Raw genomic sequence first — 13875 nt, 5'->3', positions numbered from 1 at the left:
TCGTGGTCGTGAAAGGTTCATTGTATTTTTCTTGCAAGGAAAACATAACCGACTACAACTGGTACCAATTTCAGCTGTTGAAACTTTCTCGTTTTCTCAATATTGCAGTGAATAACAAAAAGAATGGGGATTATATGTACATTTCTAGTAGTACCTATCGGTAGAAACTACTCTCGGGTTAACAAACCTTGTATCACTATTTTTGACAGGAGTGCTACTCAGCACATATGCCTTCTAACCTAGGTGACGTTGCTTAAGGTAGCACTCTATTTCACTTTCGATTGATCGAATATATGACTGATCAGCGTTTACCCTGAGTACCCAATTTGAGAAAACAAGTAATTCGTTTCTTTCTGCTTATTTAGCACAACGCAATGAACATCTGTTAGTTAACTGGTCGCAATCATTCGGCAATGGTGTTCGTCGTCGACCACCATTTCACGTCATAAAAATATACCACCCAATTTCGGCTTACCTTGAAATCCGAGACCCCAATCTTATCTCTATTCCCTTTCCTTGGAATAAGTACTCCCCGAGAAACGACAAATCCGTCATTGCGAGACAATGTTACCGTACTTCAGTAGATTCACTTCAACTAACTGAGTCGACTGGCTGAGACGGTAGACAACATTCTGTAGTGTTCATGATAAATTTCCATTTTGTCGGCCCTTATCTTTGGAGTGTACAACGAGCTTTCAATTCTTAACTGCTGTTTTTGGAGTTTATTTCTTTGTTGTACTCTTCCATTTGATTTTCAAGAAACTTTTACTTTTCATGTTTTCAAATGAATCTAATTTTTTCACCCTCCTCTAGCATTAAAAAATGTACACATATTGTCACAAAGCACACCCCTTGGCTATGGTATTCGGCCATACAAGACGCATTTGACATCTCTTATTCGTCTCACTTTGACGCTGTATCCCTAGTCAGCAAACTAATTAGGACCTACCAAGTTGAGTGAAGGTACCTGAACAAAGATTCAGTTTCCAAATATCCACTTTGTTTAGAAACACGCGGAATGCCCGCAATGAGGCACAGAGGAAACTACATGAATATAGGCCTAAATCACCGACTTCCGATGGACTGTTTACTGCCAGGCTGCGTCCTTCAGATGCTGGAACGCTGCCTTTCTGAGCCCAAGTTGGCGGGTTCGATCCCAGTTTAGTCTAGTACTATTTGAAAGTGCTCAAATACGCCAGCCTCGTGGCGGTAGACTTACTGGCACGTAAAAGAACTTATGTGGAATAAAATTCTGAAACCTCGGCGCCTCCGAAAACCGTAAAAATAGTAGCTAGGATGTAAAGTTAATTTCATTATTACTATTAGCCCAAGTCGGCGGATTCAATTCAGACTAAGTCTGGTAGTATGCCAAGGAGCTCAACGAGAATTACAAGAATACATTTTAAAATAAAGAAACTTTGAAGATATCTCTGTTTCGCATTTATTGTATTTCTGAAGACTTTTCACAAGAAAAGCTAGATTCACGAGCAAACATTTTTACTTCTAAGTTCAGCTAAAAACGATTTTTCACCTTTACGGCTATACTAAGAAAACACGGCTACGATTTCAACATACATCTGAAATATACTCACATTCACACAAATAAGTCTATAGCACAATATGTATAAATATAATTTTAAATATACCCATTTATGAAATGCCTAATGATTTATCAACTTACAAATTGCTTCAGATCCCTAGTTTGTTTATATGGGGATAGTCATTTTACTTCGATTTCGAGAGAGGTACTGCATTTGTCCCATCGGCGGGAGCAGCCGTTTTGCCATACGAGCAACGATGTACGAAGTCAGTTTTTTTCTAAAAATGATACGAAGTGGTGTAATGGTCAATTTTATCAAGTCAGACAATGCATGTCATGATAATTGTTGTAATTTTCAATCTATTTCACTATGTAATTCACTCAATTCTATATGGGTGGTGGAGAAGAGGAAGTAGGCTACAACTGAGCGACCATCCTTTCTTAACATTCATCAGAAATGACAATGGAAGATATTCAAGCCTTAGAAAAATGAAGGAATCTGCAAAAGAAAGGGGAGAGCCCCGAAGGAAGACAAAATGAAAGACTCCCTAGACCTCGCAAACCTAATAACGGCGGAATCGGAAGAGAAAGAAAAGCTGATCAAGGGAGGTCGCAAAGGGATGATAAAAGTGACGAACTTCGCACAAGTGGAAGCAATGTCACGCTCAGATGAGGAACCTGTGGTCGCCAACCTCCGCTCCCGGGGTCAGCGCCTCTGCGGTTAACCCGTTTGAGTCGCTTTTACGACAGACAAGGGATACCGTGACATTTTTCTACAGCCTCCACCCACGGAGGAGATTTATTCTATCCTCGTTAGCATATTTTCAGATGTGGGAAGGATAAGGTCTACCATCGGAAGTGATTTCCCGAATTATTGAACAAGCATTACGGTTTCGGATTTTAAATGTGTCGACAGTTCTCTTATTTAAACATTATTTTGGTTCTCATGCAGTAGATATAACTCTAATTTGAATTTTTATTTTACTCCTGGGAAGTCTGGAACTTTCTCCGCTTAGCATTAAGTATTTGGAATCTTGTCTGGTCACAGTAGACTTCTGTTGCACAGAACAAGTGCAACGTGCCACAGTGAAGACTTTAACAGGACCATTTGCGATGATATAAGAAGTGGTTTCACAAAATATGTCGTTTAACGCCTGTACTACTGCAACGGCCAATGGTTTTAACAGATTTACAATAGACATTTCTAAAATTAACCTTAAGAACGAACAGACATTTTCTCAAAAGAAAGGGAAACGAATCTTTGGAAGTACAGATTATCATGGTAAATGTTAAGGATATTCGTTAAGAAGAAGACAGAACAGTGGGAATATAAACTATAAACCTTTACCTCCATAGCCTGAAGGGGGTCAAATGTATATCCCAGCTGTTACTGTGATAACAGAGGGGTAGTTTTCTCCATTGATCTTCAGCAATTCTCACATGCAAATGAATATGAGAGAAAAAATTATACCAAGATAAATATTAATTAACTGATGTATCCAGAAATGCTCCATTTAACCCTTTAATGCATGATTTTTATTGTCATGTTTAAAAGTTATTTTTGGACTTTCCGTAAGGTTCATACAACGGGAAAAAAATATTGAAAAAAATATCAATAATGCTGCATATATGCTACATCATGAATAAACATTCTCTTTGATAAGGTTGCCATTCAACTAGTTCCTACACAAAATATATACAAATGGGTAACGAAGGTCAAAGATATTATACAAACATCTTGGAACACATGTGGAACATGCATTGGTTCATGAAATGCCCACCAGAGTTGTGCAAAACAGTTTGTTAATCTATATTGCATATATGTTACACAATACAACAACGGGTTAACTACACTATACATATGTTTTAGATTATTTCACACAATGATATACATACATGCAGAAGCGTCCATGGCACCTCTATCGCAGATTATCAGGCAGTCTCTAGAGCACGACTCGCCCAGCGCGAAAAATGTGTTTTCAATCTGGAGCATGGTCTTCAGAAGATTTTCTTGAAACTTGAATGCTGTGGACAACGAAAATAAGAACAGTAAAGAAAACTTTATACCATTTAGAGCAATTGCATTCTAACAATAAATAAGCAATTAACAGAGTATCAAAATATTTTTTTTAAACGGAGGAGAGTATGCGTCCCAAAGGAAAGTTTCAGGCCACAAGGAAGAACTACCAAGGAAAGAAGTATTTTTCTGCTGTGACTGGACAGGACAGAACGGTTCACAGCTAAGAAAATGACGCCTATGACAACTTACATTCAGTGGCGTATGCTGGTATCAAGACGAGGGCTACCACTGGATTTTTGTCTCATAGGAGTTAATTTACGTGCCGACAGAATTTACCGACAGGAGGCTGGCGTATCTGAGCACCTTCAAATACCACCGGGACTAAGCCGGGATCGAACTTCGCACATCTGTATTGTTTTTCATCTTAAAACACCTAGCTGTAAAATATGAGTACACCGTATAATGCCCATAATTTGTAGAAGGCGTCGCAATTTTCAGAATTATTCTTAATTTCCAATATATTGGCATGGGGCCAATCCGACAGACTACGGAACTTGTCACGCACACCTGTGGTCTCTATTGATAATTCTAATTAAAGACTGCAGAACTTCACCATGCTACTGAACACATTATCACTAAGGTAATATCCAAGCTAGTTCTTGCTCAATGATTCTACATTGGCAAGTACTCTTACTTCACTTACGACTTCACTGCTTAACTTGTAATCCAATAGCTCCGAATCTTCCATTATTTGAGTGTGCTACACATTCCCCGTTCCCTGTGCTTATCATTCGGTTCTGTTCAATCCACCCTCGTTTATGGTCAAAGGCATGCTGCATTAGTACAGCATTATGGTCAATAATAATAATAATAATAATAATAATAATAATAATAATAATAATAATAATAATAATAATAATCTCTTGCCAGTTGCTTACAAGATATTCTCAACAATACTACTAAATAGAGTAAAATCGACACTGGACAGTCAATTGGGTGAATATCAAGGTGGATTTAGAGAAGGAAGATCTTGCTCCGAACAGATTTTCAACCTGAAATCTATAATTCGACACAGATTAATAAACTCCAAAGACATAGTTGTAACATTTATTGACTTTAAAAAAGCCTTTGACTCTGTTGATAGGGAAACCCTAGATAAAGTAATCCGTGAATTTGGAGTTAAAACTAAATTGGCAAACCTAATTCGTGAAACACTTACAGACACTATCTCGAAAGTAAAATTTATGGGTGAAGTATCTCGACCTTTCAAAATAAATACAGGTGTCAGGCAGGGCGATGGTCTATCTCCACTCCTTTTCAATTGTGTCATGGAGAAAATTGTAAGAATTTGGAATGAAAAACTGAAAGAATCTAAAATATTGCCACTCATGCTGGGGAAGAAGAACAAAGGTGTTGCAATAAATTGCCTAGCATTTGCAGATGACTTTGCCATACTTTCAGAAAGCCTTACAGATGCAGCAATGCAAGTCAATCTCCTTGAAAAGACAGCCAACATGACAGGCTTGAGAATCTCTGCCGAGAAAACAAAATTTCTGACGAATATAAGAAGTGCCCCAAAGTTTTTAGCAACGGATATTGGTCGAATAGAAAAGGTTAAGAAATTCAAATATTTGGGTGAGACAATTCAAGAAAATGGTTTAGAAAAATCTGCTATAGAGGAGAGGATACAAAAGATGGAAAGAGCATACGGTATAACTAAGAATACTTACAACAAAAAGTGCTTATCAAGGAAACTTAAAATAAAGCACTACAACACAGTAGTGAAACCAGAATGCCTTTATGCCAGCGAATGTCTAGCACTGAACTACAAGCTTGATAAATTAGAAATATTAGAAAGAAGAATTATAAGGAAAATATGAGGTCCTCCAAGAATTGCAGAGTTTTGGAAATTAAGAAGTAACAATGAAATTTACCAGAACGTAGAAAACATATCAGAAACAATAAGAAAAAGGAGATTGCTATTTCTTGGACACATTTACAGAATGGATGACAATAGACTAACTAAACGAATCTTCAAGTACCTTTGGGAAAAGAAATCAACTACCACCTGGATTCAAGAAGTCAAGAAAGACCTGGAAAGGAACAACATACGAGAAGAAGAATTATTGGAAAGAAAGATTTTTAGGAAGAAAGTCTTACAAATGGAAGGATTCCAAGGGAGGAAGGAAAAGAAAACAGGCACAAAGTGGACTGAAGACAGGAAAAAGAAACACAGTGAAACAATGAAAGAATACTGGAAGAAAAGGAAAGAACAACTAAGGAGGAACAATTGAAATTGTAACGTGGTCCTTAGAAGGCCGGAACGCAAGAATAATAATAATAATAATAATAATAATAATAATAATAATAATATTAATATATTTCATCAATGGCAAAATAAAGCAATTTTAAGTGATTGTTGATATCATGTTCATAGCCACGAGACCTCCAGTTCTACCTGGAATCCAAACTACAGGAACGTGTTTTCCAAAAGCGCCACAATCATTGAGCAGGATTCGAACCGAGGCTGTCATAGGAAGAAGTCAATAAAGATGTCACATATCTATCATACCCCCATATAAAGTCATGTGCTAATATTTTTACCTGTGGCATAAAGTCGCACTGGCAAATACACGTTTTCGGCGACTCTGGGATGCACAAGGACTAAGATATGAGAGGTACAACCGATATATGCCTTGCGTGAAAATGGGAAACCATGGAAACCATATTCAGGGTTGCGAACGGTGGGGGTTCGGACACACCACCTCTCAAACGCTGTAGCCATTGGCAAATAACATAACCTCCATTGGCTGAATGCTTTTAAGAAATGAGCCTTCGAAACTTAAATTATCCCTGAGTTATCATAGTATGTTGTGCTGCTGTTTAACGGTTCAATGTGAATCACCGAAGGGAAAATATAAGGTGGAAAAAAGGAATAAGGAGGAAAATAATCACTTACGTTAATCAGTCTATCACTTGACTAATTTTTTGTCAGGTGAGCTTATTAGTGATTACGGAGAGGCTACCTCATTCTCTAAATAATTATAGTACTGTCAGGAAATCTGTCAGGTAGGGACAAATGCGCAGATATGCGCATGTGGAAGCAAAGTAATAATTAATGATCAAATACAAGATAACGTTTAAATTATAACTTACAGAATAACGGCCATAAAAACACACACACACACGGGATAGGTATCAGAAAGAATGAACATACCAGTAAGACAGAGAGAGCAATATTTATCTTAAAGTGTCAGTTTTCTCCAAGTTAATAGAAGCTTACTGCTACCAGAACAGCTTTAGATATTGAACTGTAGTTGGGCAATACCAGTGTGCCATTGGAATCAATCCAGATGAGTAAGGAATTGTTTTAGGAATTCTTAAATGTCAGGTCTTAGTAATGAAGTAGCAGATACGATCAAGTGAGACTTTTAGAGATCACATTCATGAAAATTAGCTCGAAACACACGATGAAAAGTCACGGGAGGAAGTTTGTACTTCCTACCACAATATGAAGGGAAATAACTCACTCACGAATAAAACTGAAGTGGAGGGAACCCGAAAAACCGGTAACCATTTTCATATGTTGGCCAATGTAGATAAACGTTATCAGTAACATCGAGAGCTAAATACATCTCAACCCACTTTGATAAACTGTACTTGTGTAAAAGATCTTCGTATATCTTGCTGGACCATTTCTAGAGAATACTTTAGCTGATCATCTTTTCATGTTATCGGTCATGGTATCTCACTGCGTTCTACTTGTTTGATTATTGATATTCAAGGAAATTTTGGATAGAGGTGGGTTCAAATCAAACCATCGTCATCATCGAAATTGGTTTTCATAATTTTTCATTTCTGCTCCAGGTAAATATTGGGATAGTGTTAACGATTAATGAAAACCTTAGAGCGTGTGTTGGGTTCTACGAGCGGTATGTGGTGAGGTACTCTTTTATTGGAATAGCACATCTCCCGGTTTTCGCATGAATGGCACCAGAATAGATTATATGGAGGATCTTTACGCCATGATCTTAGGAATTGTTCCTGTGCTTTGTTGCATATATACGCACACTGAGGAATGTGCCCCTAACCGCACACTCAAATGGCCATTTTTAGCACGGAATCAACAAAGGCATTAGAAAGATCTCTCGCTGAACTTGCTTCACTATTAATCCCTCTAGGTGCTACTCTCTCGACACTACTGAACGGTGGTGAGCTGTGAGAGGATATCTCGAGTAATACACACGTCGTCATACTCCAGTTTCCAAGTAAAGAGTTGTAGATGGTCCGAATCGATAACCCCGGTGTGACAGAACCTAATTAATGTTCCTCGACCGCTGTACAGTCTGCTATGATCCTGGGGACGACGTGTCCTTATAGGTTCATCTGCCTGCTACTGTTCAGAACCAAGCGTACGGGCAAAAGCACCTTCCAGTGGTCAACGGCGCCAACAGTAATGCACAGATAATGGTGATAACACTTCTCGTCTAACGTGTTGCGTAGGAATTTCCCCGTGGTATGACTACCCGGCCTCACGAAGAACCACTGCAGGCTTCGCCCAAATTTTTAATTGCGCAAATGGTGCGCGCTTATGCCGTTTGTCATGTCAACAACTTTCATTATAACTTAAGAGCACAACACAACCCGGAAAACTACAGGATAAACCCTCTGCAAGTGAGACAATTATTCATATGCTCCAAACGTCCGACGGAAAATACTGGATTCCTTACTACTACTACTACTACTACTACTACTACTACTACTAAAATTTATTCATTCCTTCCCTGACGGCCTCTTAGACGGTGACGACGTCTCTCAGGTCTGGAGGTTTGTGGTGGTGATGGAGATGTGCGAGGAAGGTGAGATAGAGCCACGGTAGAGCCAAGGTCACCCGTCCTCTGCTCGGTTGGTCGGTCCGAGTGAAGAACTGCCGGACCACGGAACAAAATTCCTGATTTCTCGAGAGCGCCCTTGATCATCTATACGGTGATTTTCAGTAGTGCAAAGTACAAACGAGGTGTCTCTCACGAAGTGCCCTGAGATATTAGCATACCAGGAGTGCTATAACTTCAGTCCAGACATAAATCCATACATCAAATCATTACATACTTTCTTTCTCATTGCCAATAAAATAACACGTCTTCCACCACACATGAACCAGATTTCACCTGCACGTTTATAAAAGATTCATTCCGTTTCACTAATTTCAATAATAAGCTTTGAACAGATAAAGCAATAATTTATACTAAATTCGATCAAACGGAAAAATATTTTATTATGATGACAGTACACATAAACGTTAAAGCTTCTTTGCTGGCTAACGAAGTGACCATAAATAAGCAACAATAAACGCAAAAGTTTCACATGACTTCTTACATGACGAAATAGCCCTTTAAAGTGGTTCAAAAGCTAATAATTCATTTCAGTACTACTAAATACATATATCCTATGGAAATCAGACTACTGACATAATTACCTCGTCGCGTTCGAATATTTATGAAGATTAGTTTAGTTTAACCAGACATCATTTGAAAATGATGAAAAATGAATTATCAATGCAGGTAAACAAGGTCCTCAATGCTTCATTATAGTCACAAAACAGCACGCTAAACCTACCAGATTTAACACTTGCAAATTACATTGACATACCATGCATGAAGGCTTCATTTCTAAGTTCAAGAATAAGAAGAATCTTGTATGAAGGATTTTTTAATGGTTCATACCTAAAAAAGTACTTGCAACATAATTCTAGGATGAAATCTCTCTCTTTTTCTCTCTCTGAATACAAACTCAGGCAATTCAAAGGATTAGAAGCAAATGTTGACACAATTTTCTCACAACCCACACACGTTTATGTATAAAAATTCTGAGTCAATTCAGATCTGTAACACACCATGCAATGCTGTATTCAGTGAAGTTGGATATCTTGATTACAGTAGCAGACATTTATGTGGAAAGAACTATTCAGTATCACATACATCCATGAGAGAATTAAAAAAATGGAAGGGAAATGGAATGATATGTCCTCGAGTATTACTATCCAGTTTCTTTTTCAATAAAATATGCACGTCTCATCAACTCCTCAAATTCTGCAAGCCATTTGTACCAATTTATGCTGCTAAAAAGTACATATCACCCGATAACTACTCATACAGGGTCCATTTCCTCTTATAAATCTCAATTATACAATTTCACAACATGAAAAAGTTAGAAATACATCTAAACTACATGGAAGCTCGAAGGAAATGTGACAATTAACAGCTAATTTACTACTGAGTACAAACTGATCAATAATGTTCGTAAGAACCTTTACTGCAGGTAGTACCAGTGGTCGTGATGATGAGATGATAATGAAAGGCAAATTTTAACTGCGTAAGTTCCGTATGACGACTAGCAGTAACTTCTGGTGGAAAATCGCTTTATTATGAAGCAGTTTTCAAATAGGTGACAAAGTACTGTAGTGAGAAGAGGATATTCTACGTCACTGTAAAACGAGAAACTGCAAGTATAACTAAACAGAATAAGTACTTTCTAGCTCACAATACTGTGCCCATGAACAAATCAAATATAAAATAATACTACGAAGTAATACCATACGCAAGGAACCGTTACACGTTACTAGCCTGTGCAATAAAACGACATTCAGAATTTTCCACAACAACACAAAGCAACACAAGATTAAATACAGTCTGCACTATACAGATAATTTTCATTACAGGTTGAACAGAAATGGAATAAAGTGTTCTTTTCTCTAAGTCCTCCTGTGCTTCAACAAATCGAATGTAACCCAATGTCCTCCAATATCCCGCGAAGATCTTGATTTGTTGTGTGATATTTGAACATAGCTTGGGTGTAATTTTGTAGACATGTTTAGAGTTACCAAACAGTATCAATGAAAAATACCATATCATTAGAACTCAACATTCTCCATTAGTATATGATTTATACGAGAGTTGTAAATAAACTACTGGCAACACTATCACAACGTTACAACACCGCTCATTCATTAGCAGGCAGTTGCAAGCTAGTGTCGTTGCGTAGAACGCCCTGCAGCAGGCGGTGCAACGGGTGGTGTACATCTGAGCGGGCAATAGAAGTGGGCAACGTGTTCTACGCCACCATAACACACATTTACAAAGTTAGAACAGCGATCGTGGATCAAAATATAGGTAGCCGTGGTAAAAATTATTCACGGGAATGTCATCAAAGCTTACGTGAAACCTATAACAACAAAGCATTACCATATCCGACGGCTGCATGATGGGCAAGTGCATTCCGAGGAAACCAGGATGTGTCCATTAAATTACCGCGTACATTTCAGCCGTCCATTTCCGATGTGGAGGCCTAGTTTCCGTACACTAACGATGGACTATCGAAGAATTATCTTTAGAAGTTTGGATTAGTCATCTATCGGTGTGGCACGTGCTTAAGAATATTCTCAACCTGAGCAGAATTGCATCCCGTTGGGTTTACCACCACCTCACAGACGCAAAGAAATAGCAGAGTTGTTACGCTGTAGCTGGTACCTATCTCGACAGTTACCACAATGAAGGGGACGCATTTCTGCGGCGTATTGTGGCCACTGACGAAACACGGGCATATGAGTCCGCACTAACGACGCAATTGAATGAATGACAAGACCCAGGAGGGCCGCCTCCAAAGAAATTTCGACAGGAACCCAGTAGGGCGAGGGTCATGTTGATAGTTGCATATGACACCGACGGTGTAGTCATTTAATCCTCCTGTAGCCGCAAGCTAAATGCACCGCAGCGAACTATCGGCGTTTCCTTGAGCACCCTTGCGTGTGGCAGTGCTGCGGAAACGTACACATTTCGTGCATCTTGCGTGACAGTGCGCACTGCCATGTGGCGGCGGTTGCGTTGAAAAGTCTTGGAACATCCTCCATATTACCCCCGACACAAATCCTTGTGACTTTCATTTGTTCCCTCGTTTGAAAGAACCTTTCCAAGGTATCGTGTTTCCTGATATTTTATCAGTAGTCCGAGCAGTAGTGTGCTCGACGATTGTGATCAACCAAGACCACCTCCTACTGTATCCTACTGCAGACACACATTTGGCAGAAGGTCCAGAAATTCGCCGGCGATTATACTGAAATGATGTAATAGAATTTTCATGATGTCCGCAATAACTGTGTAGTCAGAATTTTATTTACAACCCTCGTATTTCGATACAAATCTAACAGATACATGAAACCCAGCGGAACTACAAAAAACATCGAATGCGAGTGTGGGCGAGGAACAGGCATTTTCTCACTCTGAAACCCTTCAAACTGCTTCCAGCTTTATTCACTGATGTCCACATTAAATCAGACTGAAGTCTAACAGGGTAAGAAAATACACGTAGTCTCCTTAAACAATCTTAATTTGTATACATCCCATGACAAAAATTAGTACACCCTCAATGCTGGCTTCTGACATAATACACGAAACACCTGTAAAACAATAACCGACAACAGTCAACTTGGGAATTCCTGACCGGGCGAGTTGGCCAAGCGATTAGGGCCGCACAACTGTGACCTTGCATCCCGGAGATAGTAGGTTCGAATCCCACTGTCGGCAGCCCTGAAGATGGTTTTCCGCAGTTTACCATGTTTACACCAGGCAAATGCTGGGGCTGTATCTTAAATAAGGCCACGGCCGCTTCCTTCCCACTCCTAGGCCTTTCATATCCCATCGTTGCCATAAGACCTGTGTGTGTCGGTGCGACGTAAGGCAAATTGTGGAATTCCTGAGCGCACTCCGGTAGCAGTGGCTACAGTGTTTGGTGTTATTGATGGATGAACAAGTACAGTGCATCATTCAAATGAACTGCGCCAGTGTCCTACAAATCCCAAGAACAGAGCAAGTTGTAATTAATGTACTTACATAGCATGCACATAAATGTGGAGCATTATTATCACAAGTAATGTCTTGTGGATTGGGTCTACTATGAAGCATGGAACAGGGAAGGAAAATTAGGGGTGACACTCCACTCACCCTCGCTACTGTCACACTGTCCAGTACTTTTGGCCAAACAACGAGCACAGGTGGACGAAAAGTACACCGGGTCTAGAACAATTAAGAAATACAAATACCTAGCATGGAAAATTACTAGAAAGATGGTTAGCTGATATTTTTACTAGGACTCATTAAAATAAAGTTCCACAGTAGTACTTTAGTGGAAATGTCACAGAAAACAACACAAGTACTTTGATATCAGTAAATATTATTTCCATGGAACTCGAGTCAGACTCCAAGAAATTGAGTTCTATCATACAAGCACTTACCTGTTAACTGACTTTATACTAACATTTTCGTAACAACATTATTTGGACTAGTTCAGGGTTTAATTTCCTCAGTCAACATCACCGTTTAGAATGGGATAATGTTAATCTAAACACTATAGACCTACAAATAATGTGTAATATTGTCATTACTACTTTGCATATGCCATCTTTCAACAGCCAATATCACCACCATATGTTTAGTTTGGAAGATATATAAACACTGGATATATCTTTCTTTTATACAATATACAGGCGGTTTAGATCTCGACAGTAAAAGCTGCTTTCGGCTCGATTCCCGGTAATTTCTTCTTCTCACTTGGGCTAATGACCAATACTTTCAGGTAAGCAAATTTTGCCATTTCTTATAATAATAATAATAATAATAATAATAATAATAATAATAATAATAATAATAATAATAATAATAATTGTAACAGTAGTACGGTATTCCCCTAGTTGTAGGCAAACCTTCTAACGCCCGAACGTGGTGAAGACTCACCGCAACATGCTGAACTCAACTATCTCCACTTAATTTACTGGTTCATTACAAGATGTCACTACTGTTGTGTTACTTAGTTGAGAATTTTTTCTGTATTAGGTGGCCCATATTGGGCGAGTATCTTGTTTCTAAGTCGCCACGGCTGTCTTGTGCTATCATTATCAACCGATCAGCCTACTGCCTGTTTACGACATTTTCTACCAATCAAAGCCCAACCCGTCTCTCTATATACTGGAAATTTGAACCTAATATGACTGTCTTGATCTGATCTTGGAGAGTGCAACATAAAGTGAGGTCTCTTCCTGGGAGACGACGGACGAGGCTGGGGTATCGGCAGTAAGGTAGGCAAAACCTTTCCTAACATGCGACATTATCTGCATGTGGCGAACGGAAGATCCCAGCGCTCACTCCTAGCATGTAACTGTAAGTCCTATTGGCCCTGTGAAGAGTTAAAGTTTTGTTTGTAAAATGGGAGCCATTTTTGCGTACTAAGCTAAGCTTCAAACTTCGACTGTTATTCGTTGTTATCC

The 13875-nt window shown here is 38.9% G+C and overlaps 1 protein-coding gene across 1 annotated transcript in view; it reads right to left on the bottom strand.

Moving 5' to 3' along the window:
• The window catches only part of LOC136863268 (TRPL translocation defect protein 14), a 476558-nt gene that overhangs the window by 150522 nt on the left and 312161 nt on the right, over nucleotides 1-13875 (bottom strand). The window contains exon 5 of the mRNA XM_067139653.2: nucleotides 3437-3565. Within this exon, the coding sequence (XP_066995754.1) occupies nucleotides 3437-3565 (129 nt within the window). The remainder of the gene's footprint in view (nucleotides 1-3436; nucleotides 3566-13875) is intronic.

The sequence above is a fragment of the Anabrus simplex genome, chromosome 2 (assembly GCF_040414725.1).
Source record: "Anabrus simplex isolate iqAnaSimp1 chromosome 2, ASM4041472v1, whole genome shotgun sequence".
Lineage (NCBI taxonomy): Eukaryota > Metazoa > Arthropoda > Insecta > Orthoptera > Tettigoniidae > Anabrus > Anabrus simplex.
Note: the sequence above shows the minus strand (reverse complement) of the source record. Positions and strands in the feature narration are given on the sequence as shown.